At 53.7% G+C, this 18,513-nt stretch overlaps 1 protein-coding gene across 12 annotated transcripts in view; it reads right to left on the bottom strand.

Annotated features, from left to right (window-relative positions):
- SLC43A1 (solute carrier family 43 member 1) overlaps window positions 1-18,513 on the bottom strand; it is a 32,221-nt gene that overhangs the window by 2,672 nt on the left and 11,036 nt on the right. For all 12 annotated transcript variants that reach the window (XM_086677372.1, XM_086677369.1, XM_086677371.1 and 9 more), the window contains 11 exons: window positions 11,647-11,824; window positions 11,493-11,548; window positions 11,281-11,357; window positions 8,903-8,995; window positions 7,152-7,285; window positions 5,401-5,579; window positions 4,149-4,295; window positions 4,018-4,053; window positions 3,642-3,780; window positions 1,585-1,726; window positions 1,246-1,319 (listed from right to left, as the gene is read on the bottom strand). In XM_086677372.1, the coding sequence (XP_086533498.1) occupies window positions 1,246-1,319; window positions 1,585-1,726; window positions 3,642-3,780; window positions 4,018-4,053; window positions 4,149-4,295; window positions 5,401-5,579; window positions 7,152-7,285; window positions 8,903-8,995; window positions 11,281-11,357; window positions 11,493-11,548; window positions 11,647-11,824 (1,255 nt within the window). The remainder of the gene's footprint in view (window positions 1-1,245; window positions 1,320-1,584; window positions 1,727-3,641; window positions 3,781-4,017; window positions 4,054-4,148; window positions 4,296-5,400; window positions 5,580-7,151; window positions 7,286-8,902; window positions 8,996-11,280; window positions 11,358-11,492; window positions 11,549-11,646; window positions 11,825-18,513) is intronic.

The raw sequence follows: 18,513 nt of genomic DNA, 5'->3' as shown, positions 1-18,513 counted from the left end.
TGTGTTAAAAATAGACCAAGGGAGGGGGCACCTGGGTGGCTCTGTCGGTTAAGCATCAGACTCTTGGTTTCAGCTCAGGTCATGACTTCATGGTTTGTGAGTTTGAGCCCCGCATCAGGCCCCGTGCTCACAGCACAGAGCCTGCTTGGGATTCTCTCTCTCCCACTCTCTCTGCCCCTCCCCTGCCCGCTCTGTCTCTCTCAAAATAAATAAATAAACTTAACTAGACCGAGGGAGGCAAGAGCAGATGCAGGGACCCGGCCAGGAGCTGCTGCGCCCAGCCAGGGCAGGGGGGTGGCGGTGGAGACAAGGAGAGGGTCGCATTCGGGGTCTGTGGACAGCGGGACCGCAGAGGACTAGACATGGAGTGTGAGGAAGGGAAGAGCCAAGGCTCACTCCAAGGCTCCGGCTTGAGCAGGTGAAGGAGACGGGCTGCCCTCTGCTGACCCTGGCCAGGTGTCCTGCACCACGCCTGCCATTGAACAAGTCCCTGGTAACGGTGACAAGTGTCACTGCCGTTGCTCATTACACACCCCGGGGAGTCCCTCAGCAGCACTGGCAGTGGAAACCAGAAGGGTGAGGGGAGAGGGAACCGGGGGCTGCTCCAGATGGAGCAGGAGAGTCATAAGGCAGGCTGCAATCTGGAAATTTCTACAGGGCTGACGGGGGAGAGAGGAGAGCAGACATAGGACCAAGGCACACGTGGGGGGGCGGGCTCAGTTGGTTAAGCGTCCGACTTCGGCTCAGGTCATGATCTCACGGTTCCTGAGATCGAGCGCTGCATTGGGCTCTCTGCTGTCAGCACAGAGCCGGTTTCGGATCCTCTGTCTCCTTCTCTTTCTGCCCCTCCCCAGCTTGTTCTCTCTTTCTCTCTTTCTCAAAATAAATAAACTTTAAAAAAAAAAAAAGAGAAGGAGGAGGAGAAGGAGGAGAAGGAGAAGAAGGAGAAGGAGAAGAAGAAGAAGAAGAAGAAGAAGAATAATCCTGGCTTCCTCTAAGGGAGGACCCCCTGGCAGCAGGCTACCTTTGAAGAGGCAAGGACCCCACCACCCAAGATGAGATGCCGATGCCGGGAGAGGGCAGCCCCACCACCAGCCCACCAGGTGGCCTCCCAGCTCCCCACCAACTCCAAGAGGTCAGCACTCCTGGGAGGCAGGGGAGAGGGGCATGATGGGGTGGGCGGGGCCATTTCGACTCTGCTCGGGGGGGATTCTTCGGGTTTGGGGGAGGAAGCGGCTGACTCACACTGCAGCGTAGAGGCTCCCACAGGCTGAGTGGAAGAAACCTCGAACCACGGTGTGCAGGATAAAGGTCACGTACTGAAACCAAGAAGAGAGAGGGAAGAGGTGAGAGCAGGTGTGGAGGCCAGAGGCAGGATGGGGAGGGTGGCAGGCAACACGAAGCCACGTGGAGCCCTTGCCCACCCGATCCCTGGAATACCCCCCCCCCCCGGGGGGACCCAGAGACCCAGAAGACAGACCCAGAGGACAAGAACCTGGCTTCCTGGAAGGCAGGCATGGGGCAAAATGGCCCTTCGGAGGGGTCCTGGGAGGCAGGGAGAGGGGGGAGGACAGAGGTGGGTACCTGGAGGTGTAAGCTATTGATGAGGCAGGTGACGCCAAACCCCACCAGCAGAAAGTTGGTCAGGGTGAAGGCGTTGATGGCATTGGTGATCTTCTGGATCTTGCGGTAGCGCGGTCTGGCCGACTTGGTGGCGACCCCATCCCTGAGGAGAACAGGATGTCACCGGCTGCTGCCTCCACGTCCCCAGCAGCTGCCTGGTTCCCCGCCTGGCCTTCCCCTCTTCTCCCGGGCCTCTACCGCAGGGGCGACAAAGGCAGCAAACCACTTCCCCAGCCCTGTGTTCCTCAAAGCGTGGCTCCCCCACCTTTTACCCCAGCATCACCTCGGGGCTTTCTTTAAAATGCAGATTCCAGGCTCCCACCCCAGAATCTCAGAGGCTGGGCCCAGGAAGCTGCATTCTGACAAACAGCCCAGGCACGTCTCACACACACTGAAGCCTGAGAATCAAGGATAGGAAAGAAGGTGGCGAACCGGAAGCTCTCACGCCGTCTCCAATTGGACGCCTCTACGGAAGCATCTCTGCCCATCAGCCTGGACAAAAGTAGATGCCACTCCGGGGACAGCAGATTGGCCCCAGACTATCCAGCAGGCCCCTCTCTGGCACACTCCAGGGGAGAGGCCATCAGGCCGAGATGCTCATCTATCCTAGACAGATGACCCTGCCATCAGGGGCCATGGGCAGGGTGCCCGGGCTGGAGTACCGATGCTGGGGAGGGAAGCCACGAGATTGTTCCTTAGCTGCCTTCTCTCCTGTCCTCTCAGGACAAACAGGAACTATGTGGATTAACACAGAAAGAACCCAGAAGACCCGGGTTCAAGACCCAATTGCGGTCTCCAGCCAACAAGATGGGCCTCATTGGCCCCACCTCCTGCTACCCATGTCCTGTGTAGTCCCGTCCTACACTGTACCAGTTACTCTGGATGACCCACAGAATACGACAGAAACAATGGAATGTCACTGGTGAGATTTCGCTATGAAGGACACAGAAGCTTCTGTCTTTGTCTCCCTCCCTTAGACCCCTTGCTGGGGGAAGCTGTTCTGTGGTGAGCAGCCCTCGGGACAGACCCAGGTGGAGAGGGGCCAAACCTCCTGCCAAGAGCCACCTGAGTGAGCTCAGGAACAGATTCTCTGACCTCGGTCAATATCTCAGATATCTGTAGGCCTGGCCGACAGCTAGAGAGCCTGCGGTGGTCTGAATGACTGTGTCCCCCCGAAATTCACATGCTAGAATCCTCATGCCCAACATGGCAGTATTAGGCAGTGGGGGTCTCGGCGGGTGATTAAATCACGAGGGGAAAGCCCTCATCATAGGATTCGTGCCTTTATAAAGGAGGCCCCACAGAGCTCCCTATTCCTTAGGCCATGTGAGGACACAGCAAGAAGATAGTCGCCCAGAAGAAGGTCCTCGGTCAACCACTGGCTCCCTGATCTGAGGCTTCCAGGCTCCAGAACGGTAATAAGTGTCTATTGTTTTTAAGCCACCCAGTGTGTGGTATTTTGTTACACCAGCCCAAACAGACTCAGACAGACAGACCCTGAGCCAGAACGCCCAGCTAAGTCATTCCCAGATTCCTGACTCAGAAACTATACGAGACAAGAAACGTTAGCTGTTTAAAGATGCCCAGCTTTGGGGCTAATCTGTGATACAGCAATAGATGTCTGATATTCCAACTCTCTCTGTTTCTAGCCATAAGAAGGCTTTTGAGTATACCCTTTACAACATAGGTTCCGGAACATGCTACTACAAGCTGTGCGATCTTGGGTAAGTTGCTTAACCTTTCTGCGTGTCAGCTTTGTGAAGTGAGGATAACATACCTCCCTCAGAGAGCTGTTGTAGGACTCCGTAAGACAATGCAAGGTGCCTAGTGCATGGTCAGCACTTGACCTCAGCTATCCTTATGATCAAGTGAGCTATGCCCACCTTAGCCTTAGTTTCCTCATCTGTAAAATGGGGAGATATTCCTGCTCTCCCAGGGCTCTCGGGAGAAGGAAATGAGAAGCCGGGTGTGAAAGCACATGAAAAACAAAAAGCTGTCACCATCCCTATACAGGTCACCTGGCGTTTCCGAGGGCACTGCCCTCAGTGGGGGCGTCCACACAGTCCTTGATCCGCCAGTCCATGATGTAGCCAATGAGGGGGCAGGTGAGAAGGCACAACAGCTGCATGGCCCCAAAGATGGAGGAGTAGAACCCAACTGGGCAGGACGGGAAGAGAAGTGGAGTCAGGAGCTGGCACGAGCAATGCCAGCAGCCCGGTGGGCACTGTCACCCACTTCCGGTGTAGGAGAAGCCGTGCCAGAATAGCCCCCCTCTGACCCCCAGATTCTCAGATGCCCCAAATGCCCAGAGTTACAAGGCTGGGCCCAGGCTCCCTGTGGAGTGGGCACCAGTGGGGCGGGTGTGGGCCAGGCCCCCAACTTCTATCCCCCTACCTGTCTCTGCCGCCCTTTTTCTCAGGATGTCCGTCTCTGTTGGGGGGTGGGGAGAGAAGCCAGAGTGAGAGGAGCCCGCCAGGGTGACCCTCCTGTGCCCCCAGCCCCCAGTGGGCTCAGCAGCACCTCACCATGCTCCTGACCACCAGTCACGAGGTACTCCAGCATCTTGTTCATGGCGGCCATGTAGAAGATGACCCTCAGCTGGGTCATGCCCATGGTGAGAAGGCTCCACAGGAAAATGGGGGAACAGAGGCTCTGGCGGAAGGGGACAGACTCTGGAGAGACAGCAGAGGGCGCCCCTGAGCCCCAGATCTTCCATTGCCCTCCAACTGTCCCAGCTGATGCAGTTCTAGAGGGGCTCAGCCACTCACTGTGTGACTCTCAGGGGATTGGTTCCTTCAGAAACGAGGGCTCAGATTCACTGGCCTCCAAGTTCTTGCCCAGTTTAATACTGATCTCAACAGAACGTTTTCAGCTGCCCGCTGGGTGTATACCTTGGTGTGGTAATAACTCTAGCTACTATTTATTAAGCACCTTCCCATTTACCAAAAGTGAACAACAACCCTGTCCTCAGCACGTTCTGCAGATGAGGAAATTGACCCAGTGACTTGCTCAAGCTCACAGGGCTGGAAGCTGCAGGTCGGCTGGACTCAGCTCATGGCTGCCACCACTCTGCCACGGGAGCCTCCGCGGGGGTGGGGGTGGGGGGGTCATACCCTCACGACTGCACAGCCTTGTGCCATTTATTACAGAGCTGCCATATCCACGTCTCCGTTTAAGCCTCACCGCTAACTTCCCCCTCCACTGCGCATGATGACTGCTAGTTTCAGAGATAAGGAAAGCCAGAACAGGCTTAAGTGATCTGCCCAAGTCACACGGCCTGCAACTGAGGAGCCGGACTCCCCACCTCCTGACTCCAGGGCAGGTGCACCTGCCGATCTTCTGGGAGCTGACACCTTGGGAAGCGGCTCAGGCAGGTGGCTGCAGATCCTCTTCCAGCCAGCAGGGGGAGCCAGCCAGCCGGGCGCTGGAGGGCCTCGCAGCTGGCTCAACCTGGCGGCACCTGATGCAAGGGGCTCAGAGGCTGTAGGGAGCCCTGATGAAACCAACCGTCCCACAGGCCTGGAGATCCTGCCCCATTCTGGAAGCTCCTCCCCCCCTCCTTCACGCAGGAATCCAACAGAGTACCCCCGAGTCTGCACTTGTGGAGTTCTCTGAGCTCTGATTTCCCCTCATTCTGTAAATGGGGATCAAACCTCACCTATTTACATCATGGGGTGTTGGGTATAGAGCACAAGGGGAGAGAACGAGTGGTCACTAATAAGCATGAGGACCCACCCCACCTGTCACCCAAGGCTGGCCCCTTGACCAGACACTCACTCTCAGGAGGGCTTTCTGAGATGCCACGAACATCCTGGGATGAGATGAAGACTTCAGCCCCGTCCTCCAGGCTGGGGGCCTTCTGGCTCAGCCGCTGGCCCACAATGGTCACATGGGTGTAGAAGCGGTCACCTGTCACCTTGTGATCAAGGGCCAGTCCGCTGAGCTTGATCTTCTTCCTGCCAGCAGCCGGGCCAGGGAATGTGGGAACCAGCCACGCAGAGCCCACCCTCGACAGCCTGCCCAAGGGGTCCATCCCAGTCTGCCCTAGGGGTGCTGCGCAACCCTTTACCTGGCGCTGGCTGACATGCCCACTGACAAGCTGCCTAGTGCAGGCTCGCATCTGTCACTCGGAGCCTGGGCCAGGGGCCAGCTTTAGCACCCAGTAAGTGAAGGGTGGGCGAGTCCTTTTTCACTTGGGCTGTTGCCATGGAGGCAGCATTAAGAATTCAGACTCTGGAGGGGAGCCTGGGTGGCTCAGTTGGTTAAGCATTCCACTTTGGCTGAGGTCACGATCTCACCGTTGGTGAGTTCGAGCCCCATGTCAGGCTTTGTGCTGACAGCTCGGAGCCTGGAGCCTGCTTTGGATTCTCTGTCTCCCTCTCTCTGCGCCACCCTTGCTTGCACTCTGTCTGGGTCTCTCAAAATTGAATAAATGTTAAAAAATTAAAAAAAAAAAAAAAGAATTCAGACTCTGGAGGGGCGCCTGGATGGCTCTGTTGGTTAAGCATTCAACTTCGGCTCAGGTCATGATCTCACGGTTTTTGAGTTTGAGCCCCACGTTGAGCTGTGTGCTGACAGCTCAGATTCTGTGTCTCCCTCTCTCCCTGCCCCTCCCCCACTCCGTCCCTCCCTCTCACTCTCAAAAATAAGCATTAAAAAAACTTTTTTTTATTAATGTTTATTTTTGAGAGACACAGAGAGGCAGAGTGTGAGCGGGGGAGGGGCAGAGAGAGAGAGAAAGACACAGAATCTGAAGAGGCTCCAGGCTCTGAGCCGTCAGCACAGAGACCAATACGGGGCTCGAACTCAAGCCGTGAGATCATGACCTGAGCTGAAGTCAGACGCTCAACTGACTGAGCCACCCAGGCACCCCCAAAAAACTTTTTTAATAAAAACAAACAAACAAACAAACAAAAAACCAAAGAATTCAGACTCTGGAGTCAGAGAGCCTGGTTCCAATCTTTAATTTGCCCCCTTCAATGGTTGGACTTTAGGAAAGTCACTTTGTTCCCTGAACTTTTGTTATGAATGGAGTTAATAAAAGAACCCACTAACAGGACTGTGGAGGGTGGTAGGACTGCTAAGCACAGGGCCTGGCCCGCAGCAGACACTCAAATATCAGCTTTTTGACAGGCTTCCTTGTGGAACATCTCCCCTGACCCCACTGAACTGATAGGGGGTGGAGAAAAGTCAGCATTCAGGCTGTCCTACAAAGGGTGGGGTATTTGAGTCTTTGTATCCCCCTCCTGGGACCATATGACACATGGCACTGTTGCTGGGATCCCTCCTACTCTGTTCCCGTCCTCCAAACTCAGAAAGAATAACAGTGGCGGTGTTTTGACCGCCCGTTATGTGCCACTTCTACTCAAACGCTTGTCGGTGGGGAGGATCACGCCCATTGTACAGATGAGAAAGCAGAGGCCAAAGCTGATTCTGTCCATTGTATTACCGCCCCCCACTCCCCACCCACCCCTCCCTCCACAGGGAGGGGAGTCCCCCTCGTCACACAGCCCTCCACAGCCACTCACGTATAGTTGACTTCCTCGGGAGCAGGAAAGGCTTCGCTGGGCCAGTTGAGAGCACAGTTCAGAAAGATGAGGCAGGCCAGGCCCGACCACGTGAACATGATGACCATGAAGGACACGCCAGCGTCATAGATCAGCTGTGGAAGGAGGGGCAGGCCCATGGACCACCTGGCCTCACCTCTCCCAGCCCAAGGCAGAGCCCAGGCCTCAGAGACCCTAGACAAGGTCTCTTCTACCCCATTCCTTGCACCTGATTTGCAGATGGGAAGTGGAGGCCGGAAGTTAAGAGACCCAGGAGACCACCATCCTCTCCCCTTTTCACCCCAGCCCCCTAACAAGACGTGAAGTAATCCCACCCACCCACCCCCGGGTGCTGAAGGTCTTTGGAATGTCAATTATTATCGGAAAAGGACACACAAGCCTGCCTGTGACTCCACGCACATGTTGGCTTCCACACAAAAATGCCATTGCATTTTATGTACAAAAGGGAAAAAGTAATGCTCTAGGTTTACCAGGCCTGTGTGTATCTTGCCCCTTCCTGGCATGTTCCCTGAGGGAAAGACACACCCGACCGAGAAGCCTTATCTCACCTTTCACAGGTGTTCCCAGGGAGTACAACTGAGAGCGTGGGCGTGTGCGCATGTGTGCAAAGAGCGCTGCCCAAGGCCTTCCAACCCAAGTGGGCTGGGAACTGAGTGGGATTCTGTGCCAATGCGTCAGCCCTCCACTGGGGAAGCCAGGTACCTAGAGATGGTGTCCCTGCTCTTGTCCTCCCTGCCTGGGATGACTGACACCTGCCCCCTCCTCAGGCTCCTGCCCAGAGCTCCAGTGCTGCCTGGGAAAATTTCTGCTCCTCCTCAGCCTTGGGCCTTGAGGCTCTCTTCTTCTCTGGGGGACAGGACAGAGCTTCAAAGAACCACATCTCCAAGTGAGTGGGTGTTAAGATCTGCCTCCTCAAACCCCTCCCACCCTCCATGCCTGCTGCTACCTGAACAACTGATGGCCACTCCCACCCATGCACTCTCAAACTCCTTTGGGGGCACCCAGCAAGTGCCTCCTAAACAAACTTCACTGCCCATGGTGGAATCTGAAGGGCATCCTATGGCCCAGTTGAAAGCACGCTTTGTTATCATTTGATATCAGAGGAAGGCATGAGGCCCCAAGCTTGCCCCCAAGCTAGAACTCAGGCCTTCTGGTTCTAATTCTGCCAGGCTGATTTGTTCAGGCTGTAGCCTGATATGGACTAACTTCATGACCTTGGACCAAGGCAACAAGCCTCTCCAGGGCAGGTGAAGGAAATGTGACTGGAAAAGTGGTTGAGGCAAGAGAGATCAAGGGCACTGAATGTCTGTAAAGAGGATGGAGGGACTTGATTCTGTCAGTGAAGCAGGGCAGATGTGTGAGCCAGGCCTCCAACTAAAATCAATCTGGAAGTCACGTGAAGGACAGACCAGAGAGGGGAAAGGTGTCCGAGGCAGGGAGACCAGCTGGGAAGGCTTGAGCTAGCCCAGAAGAGAGGACGAAGGCCTGGCCTAGGATGGCAGGACAGGAAAGGAGGCAAGCAGGGAGACCCATCGACCAGCGGCAATGCCTGGGCCCCTCCCATGACACTTCAGTGCTTGCCCCACGGTGGTGGGGACTGACCTCTGCCTGGCAGGAACAACAGTTCCCAGGCATGCCAGCCACTCACCCAGCCCCACCTAGTTTCTCTAGGCAAAAAGAAAACCCAGGTGACCTCACTGCAGGTCCAATACCTTGATTCCCGGGAATGTGATGGCAGAAGAGGCGTAGGAGCCGATCATGAGGGCCATGAACGTAGATCGTAGGTTCCCAAACATGTTGGGCAGCTGAGGGCGGGAAGCAGTACCAGTAAGCTGAAGGACCCTGACACTGCCCAGGGTACCCCTGGCCCAGTCAATGGGACTAAGCCTCGATGCATCCCACCCCTCAGCCCTCAAAGTGAGCTCCAGGAACACCAGCCTCAGGAGAGGCAACAGAAAAGCTCAAAGGCAAAATCACAGGAAACTGGCTAACACCCTCCCTCCCACAGACTCCCAATGCACTTGAGCATCTCAACGGTTCCCAAAAGTGCCCTCAAAGAACACTTTTGTCAATTCCGCTCGAGCCCAGGGTTTCCCAAGTTAGTTGTTCGTGGAGCCCTTCTATTTTGTGACGCCTCTTAATAACCCACGGAATGGGTGTTTAAGAAAAACTGATCTAGTGCAACTTATTTGACAGATAAGAAAACTGAGGCCCAGTGAGGGAAAGAAATGTACTCAAGTTCACAGAGCTCCTTAATGACTTTCTCCCCTGTTCTGGCAACCCCGGCTCTATCCCGGACCCCAAGGCTGTGACCATGGCTGGCTCTGTAATGAGCCCTCCTGGGTGGCCCCAAAGGCACAAGTCACGGGAGGTGCCAGGGAGGGAAGGATGGATGTAAAGGAGGGGGCAGGGGCAGGCCAGGTGACCAGGAGAAGTGGCTCTGACGCGCACAGCAGGCCAAGAATCGCCACCAGTAGAGAACTGATCATATGTTCTGCTCTCTGGCCTGAGCCAGGCCCTCCGGGGAGGAGAAAGCAAAGTCATGCTGCCCTTTGTGTACATCCCCCTCTGGCCCCACCATCCCCCCCTCCCCCCAGGTCAACAGAGCCCATAGCTGGGAAAGGCCTTAGATGCCACGCAACACTTCAACCCTCTCCACAGAGGAGAAAACCCGCAGAGAGTTGAGTCCTCCACCAACTTCCAAGCGGTTGTGAAAAGGGGGTGGGACCAGGCTGACCCCTGCTGGGGTAGAGGTTTCCCAGGCACCTGGTATCTGCAAGGCACGCTGCCAAGGACACCAGGGAAAGTGCCAGGGAGAGCTGCCCGGACCCCTGGCACCCCCGCCCCAGGGTCTCGGGGCGCTTGTCTCGGCCCAGCAGGGAGGCGCCGGGGTGGGGGGGAGGGCGCGAGGCCGGCCGGGCTAACGGGGGGCGAGGGGCTGGGCAGCACTGGAGGTCCTGGCTCGGGTCTGTCTTGGCGGGCGAGGGCAGAGGCCCGGGGCGGGGGCGGGGCAGGCGCCGGGCCCTGCCATTGGCTGGAGATTATTGGCTGCGGGGCAGGGGGAGGAGCGGCGGGCTGGCGGGCGGGCGGCGGGCGCAGAGCCTAGGCCGGCAGGGGCAGGGTCCGAGGTTGCGCACCGCGCAGCGCGGGACAGGGCACAGAGGAGAGAAGGGATCTAGGGCCCCAGCCAAGCTGCACAGCGTGGAGAAGGGGCTTCGCGGGGGTGGGGGTGGGGGTGGGGGAGGAAGGGATCCGCTTCCTTGGAGAGTTGTGAAACGTCCCGGGCTGGAATTAAAGGCGGCTGCTGGGTGAGGTGAAATTCAGCCAAAAACACCCAGTTTGGCGGTCAGGACGGGTCAGGGTGGCCCTCATCCGAGATAAACAGCCCTGAGGCTGGCCCAGCCAGGAACCCCTCCCCCACCACACACTCATCAGCCTTTAACCCTTACACTCACATACAGAAACACACACACTTAGAGCAACACACACACAAAGCCACACACATTTGCAGGAGGCTGAGTCATGTGGAAAAAGCTGTTTCTGTAGGTCCAGCACGGTCAAGTGTCGGCAATTTGACGTGGCTTAACCTAATACCCTCAGGAACACATTCACCTGTGCACGCCCTTGCCCATCTAGAGCATCACACACACATGCACACACGCACACGCTGCTCCTACCGTGTCACTATCTGCCACACTGCCCAGCTTTCTTTTCTTTCCAGCACTTCCGACTACTGACAGAATTTATTAGTTTACTTGTTTGGAGAAGGCTGCCTCTTCGCCCAACCCCAGAACGGAAGTTCCAGAAAGGTGAGGAAGTCGGCAGTTCTGTTTGTGCTGTCCCCCCAGCGCCTAGAACCGAGGCCAGCAGACATTGTGTGCTGGGGACACACGCACCCCCCAACACCCACACTCCCACAAGGCATCACATCCCCACGGACACAGCCTCACGTCCACCCTCAGCGGCAGCCTGCACACGCCTCTGCTCTGGGTCCACTGGCTCCTCCGTCACCCGCTGTCCCCCTCACTCTCCTCTACTCCCACCCCCACGCCAGGGTGCCCTCCTGCCAAGCGGGGCCTGTCACACTCACCGTGAGTGAAGAGAACGTTAAGCAGATGCCACCAAAGCCATTCAGGGACAGCGCCAGGAATATCAACGGAGACAGAACTGGGAAGGGGAGAGCGATGGGTCAGGGCATTTGGGGGGCTGTGGGAGGCCAAGGGCAGGAGCCGGGATGGCAGGCGATCTGCCTTCATCCCACCCATTCTTTTCCTGTGGGCGGCGAGAGGTCAAACGACTCACCTCTGGTGTCCCGAGAGGCCAGGGCCATGAGGGCGCAGGACGCGGCGAAGCTGGCACTGTGGAGACCCAGGGAAGGAGAAGGGGTTGCCCGCGAACACCCTGAGCCTCCCCTCCCCCCTGCAGCACCAGCCTTGCCTTCCTGCCCCCCCCTCACCTGCCAACCAGCCGCGTGGGCCGGGGGCCAAAGCGGTCCATGAGGATCCCCAGCGGCAGGGTCGTGGCGCTGAGCACGAAGGAGCCGATGGTGAAGCCCAGGTTGAGCATCTCTTCCTGGTGGTCACAGCTCAGCCACTCCCGCTGCTCATCCTGGGTGGTGTTGGTGGCGTTCTCAGCTGGGGAGGCAAGGGAGGGCTCAGCACGTGACAGCCGGGAGCAGCCAGGCACGGGAGACAAAGGCCCGGGGTCCGGGGACCTGAGCTCAAGTCCCACGCTTAGGGCTCACTGCCAACCAGGCGACTTTGAGGGTGGCCTAGAGTCACATCTACTCCGGTGAGGACTCGTCCTCAAGGTAAACTGCCCACTTGGAGTCGTGACAAGTTAATAAAAATGGTTAATGGTGAGGGAAGGAGGGTGATTCACTTCACTCAGTGCTCACTGAATCACGAGGTGGTTGCTCCCCTGCCCCCTCTCTGTTACCTAAGCATCACTGCCAAGGGCACACTCAGGGCGCACCAGAGGCAGACAGACCAGGGTCGAAATTGCCACCACCCGTACCAACTGGGCAACCTTGGACAAGTAACTCCCTCTCTCTGAGCCACAGGCCCTTAGCCTGTAAAAGGGAGCAGAAGATGCCTAAGCCATAAGTTCCTTAGAAGATTCCGTGGGGGGGGGGGGGGGGGGAGGCGCCGAGATGGCTCAGCTGGTTAAGCTTCCAACTTCAGCTCAGGTCATGATCTCATGGTTCATGAGTTCAAGCCCCACATCGGGCTCTCTGATGTCCATGCAGAGTCTGTGTCTGCCTCTCTCTCTCTCTCTCTCTCTTTCTGCAACTCCCCTGCACTCTCGTTCTCTCTCAAAAATAAATAAATGTTAAAAAAAAAAAAAGAGTCAAGACTTTTGATCTCAGGCTCATGAGTTCAAACCCCACATTGGGCAGTGCTTCCGTTAAAAAAAGAAAAGTGAAAAGTGACAGGTGCGATGAAGAGAACAAAACAGGAGGATGTGCCGGTGCCTGAGTGCTAGGAGAGGAAGCACCCACCCTCCATGGTGACAATGACTCCTGACTTCAGATATCAGGAGCACACGCAGGCAGCAGAGGGGTGACGTGACCTGTGTGTTAACATAAGGAAGAACACGAGGAAGAAGTCTCAGATCCTGAGTGCTGGCCAACCAGGGCAGGAAACACCTTGGGCGATGGGGAGCTGCCAGGGAAGCTGGGGAGGGTGGCCAGGCCCGTGGAAGAAGCCTGTAGGGTTCAGGCTAGCCCCATCATTCAGTGATTGTCACCAGCACGGTTCAGTTCTCCACCAGGTCTGCCTGCACCAGTTATCTGCTGTGTGCCAGGCACTGTGTTGGGACAGTGGGCAAAGCGGGAAGGAATGCAAAGATCATTTAGGCCACAGGCTGCAAACAGGCGACTGGCAGTGGCCTGCACCTGTGTTTTGCTTGGCGTGCAAATTTTAATTGGGTGCGGTTCAAAATCGGAAGTTATCCCATAAACGCGGCACCTGGGTGGCTCAGTTAACCAACTGATAATCAAACTCTTGATTTCGGCTCAGGTCATGATCTTGTGGTTCGTGAGTTCAAGCCCCACGTTGGGCTCTGTGCTGACAGTGCAGAGCCTGCTTGGGATTCTCTCTCCCGCTCTCTCTGCCCCTCCCCACTCATGTGCTCTCATGCTTTCTCTCTCTCTCAAAAGAAATAAACATTAAAAAAAGGAGTTATCCCATAAAAATCTGGCTTCTCTTTAAGAAGTCGGAAAATCTGGCCATTGCTGGAGCTGAGTGGAGGTCACCCCTTTCTGCCAGGTCTTGCCCCCTTTAAGCCACCCAAGTCATCACCTCTCTTTTACCCCCCAGACATTTGCCACCTTACACCTGCCTTACCTTATTATTATTATTATTAATTGATTATTGTGAACTGCCTGGCCCAGTTGGCATCTGAGTTTGCAGCCCCTGAATTAGACACTGATTCTACCCCTCAGTCTTTCATCATCAAACGGCACCTTCCCTCACACAAGTCCTACTAGCTCTTGATTAGTTAACACCTACTTTGTGCCAGGCTTTTTCATACGGTATCTGTTTCCATCCGCACAGCCTCCCTACCAAGTGAGTCCAATGACCCCCATCGTATAGATGGCGAGGCTCTGAGAAGCACAGCAATTCACAGCCATACAGCTTCTTACAGGAGGGCTTACACTCAAACTCAAGACCGTCTCCAAGGGCCAGCCCGATTCCGTCCACCCCAGGCCCCTCTGTCCTGAACACGGCGGCTCAGGACGCTTCCCGTGCCTGTGCTGGTGCTGGCGAGGAGACGTGTTCCTCCACTCATGGAGCGACACAGCCCAGGGGCCTGCTAGCAGCTCAAAGTCAGTCAACGCATCTGTTGGTCTGGTTTATCCATCAGCCTCTTATGAGTTTGACCAACACGAGCTGGCTCCTGAGGCCCCACCACTCTGCGTGGTTGGATAAAGCCGGACTCCTTGGATAAAGCCAGCCCAACATGCACTTAGAACTCTATCCACGCCAATTACAACAGAAGAGGTCTTTGAAATCCAACTGCCCGCTTTTATAGGCAAGTAATGTGACGGAGTGGGACAGGGAAAATGTACTGAGTTACTGATAGAGCTGAAGCCTTAGAAAAAAACCATGTTTCCCTAATTGTGGTATGCATAACTGGGGCACTCCGGATGAGTTAGGAGATGCAGGGAATGGAGTTTGATGTTTCACAGTTATTAGTCATTTCAATGTGTATCTGAAACATACACATATACATACATATGCGAATGTACTGGAAAAACACGCACATATATGTATGTATGTTGGAGACATGTATGTGTGCGTGTGTGTGTGTATTAGACACATAGGTATGATGTATGTGTAAGTACAATCAAACCCAACATTCCGAGGATATTACGCTTTAAACTCAGGCCAATTTTTTTAAGTGGGTTGATGTAAAAGGAAGCATTAAGTCAATAGTTCCTAGGACAGAGGAAAGGTAAAATCATGAGGGTGAACTACAAGTGACAAGATCTGTGAAGCCCTGGAAAGCAGGACCACGGGCAAACATTCACTCCTGGAGCCACACACAGAGCACATTCAAACCCCGGCTTCACTAGCCGTGCTGCTGAAACTCTGAGACTCTGTTATCCCATCTGTGAAATGGGATGGTGGTCGGCTGCAACCTCGAGAGGCTGGCTGGCTCCGAGGATTGCCGCGCGCGTGCACACACACACTCACAAAATGATCCCATTCTCTGAGTCTCTAGGGATGGGCAGCCCCTCCTCAAGGCCTGAGGTTTCACTTTCCTGCAGCTGACAGTCAGGTTCACCAAAACATCTGTGGGATTGGGCTCTAGCTGGTTGTCCTGCCTATGGCAGGACTGCTCCAGGATAACTCTAAGCTGAAGGAGGTTGGAAGTGGCTACACTGTTCCTACGAGGACTAGGAGACAGGTCCTGGAGTCAGATCTGGGGTTGAATCCTTGCTCTGCTCATTAGCTGTGTGACCTCAGGCAAGTGGCTTAATTTCTCTGAGCGTCAGCTGTCTCTTCTACAAAACATGGTTAATAGTCATACCTATATCACAGACCTGCTAGGAGGACTGAAGATCTATCTAGCAAACAGCAAAGGCTTGATGAGCTTTAGCCATTGTTTTATTGTTTGGGCACTTTTGCTGGATAAAGAGTAGTTATGTGTTAAGTTGATTTGCCCCTGTCTAAATTCTGAATAACAGAGCCCTCTTCAACCGTGACACCCCTACAGGTGGTTCAACCACTCACCCCAGGGTGTCCCTCCAGAGAGAACAAAAAACACTGAGAAGACAGAGGGTGTGGCCAGGGAGCCCAAAGCCGACCCTAGTGAACACCTTGACCATGAACTCCACATTTGTTAAATGACAGCATTTGGTGCTCACATCGTTGCTCTGTGGCAAGGAGGACGAGGGGGATCCACTCCGTTTTACAGACTTAGAAGTGGAGATCCAGAGAGGATGGGTGACTGGCTTAAGGTCACACAGCAAATGACAGCAAAGCTGGGTCCGGCACATAATTATGACCCCCACCTGTAGTCCACGTGTTTGCTCTCATTTCATTTTCACAGCGGTCCCAGGGGGTAAGGAGTATTGGTCCCATTTTACAGATGGGATAACTGAGACATTAAGAAAGTGAAGTAAATATCTGAAATAGGTCTAGCAACACACAGAATTGGAAGCCATGCTGCCTGGTTCTTTCCACACACCGTGAGGACACACATTCCTGGTTTGATTGTTCTTGCAACCCTGAGGAGGGAGGCTGGGTCCACAATGAATGAGGCTTCAAGAAGCGGAAAGTAAGCACTTTCGATAGGGCAGCGTGACTGAGGCAAAGAGGGTACAGCACCCTCCCCCCATCAGCCCAATGGCTGACGATTTAGATTTAGGCTGGAGTCACCTGAGGGGGAGGAGGGACACCTTGTGTCTTGCTTTCCAACAACAGACAAATAAGTTCAGAGAAAGTAGGAGGGTTCACTTTGGTCACCTCTAGGTATCCCAGACAACTGGGGTCACACACATATTCAGCCTCTGGTCAACTCAAAACACCAAGTGGAAACTTCATACCACAGACAGAAATTACCCACAAAGGGCCCCAAGATCTCATGTTGATTTATTTTTGAGAAAAAGACAGACTGTGAGAAGGGGAGGGGCAGAGGGAGACAAAGACACAGAATCCGAAGCAGGCTCCAGGCTCTGAGCCGTCAGCACAGAGCCCGACGCGGGGCTCGAACTCACAAACCGCAAGATCATGACCTGAGCCAAAGTCGGACGCCTAACTGACTGAGCCACCCAGGCGCCCCAAAGGGACCCTAGATCTAAATGTAAGAGCTGTAAGTATAAAAACTCTTAGAAGAAAACCTAGGCATAAATCTTTGTGATCCTAGATTAAGCAATGATTTCTTGAACATGAAGCAAGACACAAATGGCAAAGGAAAAGATAGACTGGACTTCCTCAATATTAAAAAACCTTTCATGCTCCAAAGGACACCATGAAGAAAGTGAAAAGACAACCCACAGGGAGGAGAAAAATCTTGCAAATCATGTCTCTCATAGGGGACTTGCACTTAGAATATAAAGAACTCTTTTTTTTTTTTTTTTTTAACGTTTATTTCTTTTTGAGACAGAGACAGAGCATGAACGGGGGAGGGTGAGAGAGAGAGGGAGACACACAATCTGAAGCAGGCTCCAGGCTCTGAGCTGTCAGCACAGAGCCTGACTCGGGGCTCAAACTCACGGACCGCGAGATCATGACCTGAGCCGACGTCGGCCGCTTAACCGGCTGAGCCATCCAGGCGCCCCAGAATATAAAGAACTCTTACAACTCAATAATAAAAAAGCAAATAACCCACCTTAAAAATGGCCAAAGCATCTGAAAAGACATTTTTCCAAAGAAGATATACCAAGGGCCAAGAAGCACATGAAAAGATGCTAATCATCATCAGCCATTAGGGAACTGCAAATCAAAACCATAAAAAGAGAATTTGTATCCACTAGAATGGCTATAGTAAAAAAGACGAGCAATCATTAGTGTTGGTGAGGATATGGAGAAACTGGAACTCCATACACCACTGGTGGGAATGTAAAATGGGGCAACCACAGTGCACCTGGGTGGCTCAGTCCGCTAAGCATCTGAATTCCGCTCAGGTCATGATCTCACAGTTCATGAGTTCAAGCCCCGCGTCGGGCTCTGTGCTGACAGCTCAGAGCCTAGAGTCTGCTTCAGCTTCTGTGTCTCCCTCTCTCTCTGCCCCTTCCCCACTTGCTCTCCATCTCTCTCTCTCTCGCTCTCGCTCTCTCTCTCTCTCTCAAAAATAAATAGACATTAAAAAAAAAAAAGGTGCAGCCACCGTGGAAAACAGTCTGGCATTTTCTCAAAGTGTTAACCATAGTTACTATATGACCTAGCAATTCCATTCCTCGGTAAATACCTAAGAGGAAGAAAAGCATATGTCCACACAAAAACTTGTACCTAAGTATTCCAGGAGTATCCATAATAGCCAGAGTGGAAACAAATGCCTATCAACTGATGTACGCATAAATACAATGTGGTAGATCCATACCGTGGAGTCTTACTCAGCAATGGGAAGACACCAAGTCCTGACACCTGCTACTGAAACACCAGATGCGGAATAGAAGCGAGGCAAGATTTTATTCACGGCTGGGCCAAACCTGATCTCCTGATCTTAAGGAGAAAAGTGCAGAGAATGGCCCCGCACAAAGGTAGCAGTGAGCTTACATGGATTTTAGCAAGTCAGAGTACGTCATTATTTAGTTAACCAATTACAATTCACAGCATTTCACGGTAGCCAATTACATTGTGACACACAGACCGTTAGTTTTGGCGGGAACCCATCAATTTAAAGTTCTTTGTTCTAAGAGGGTTTAAAATGACCAATCATAGACACCTAAGATACAGTGGGGCAGTGAGTTCGTGACTTTTTACATGTTGGTCTTGCCTAGGCCAGATCTTGGTAGAAGGGGTGGGGAGCATTTTGCAACCTAAATTACCTACTTAGCAAGCAGGCGAAGTTACAGAAGCGAGATAGGGTGGTTAGTAATTTCCGATAACCCTAATAGGGAACTGCATAAGCTTTTATCTCAATTATTCATGAAAGGTGAGTTTAAGCCCAACTTATATACAGTAAGCTTTCTGATATCTTATAAGTCGACCTATTACATTCCCCACTCCTGTTCGTCAGTTATTCAAACCTTTGAATAACCTTATTCTGGCATTTGGGCTAGTGGGACATATGGGCTACGTAATACCATAAGCTTTATAGATCCTATTTTTTGATTTATGAACTGGAGTAGTAGTTTTATCAAACAGGGTCC

The sequence above is a fragment of the Puma concolor genome, chromosome D1 (genome assembly GCF_028749965.1).
Source record: "Puma concolor isolate L17-30 chromosome D1, mPumCon1.1.hap2, whole genome shotgun sequence".
Classification (NCBI taxonomy): domain Eukaryota; kingdom Metazoa; phylum Chordata; class Mammalia; order Carnivora; family Felidae; genus Puma; species Puma concolor.
This window is presented reverse-complemented; position numbering and strand designations above follow the sequence as displayed.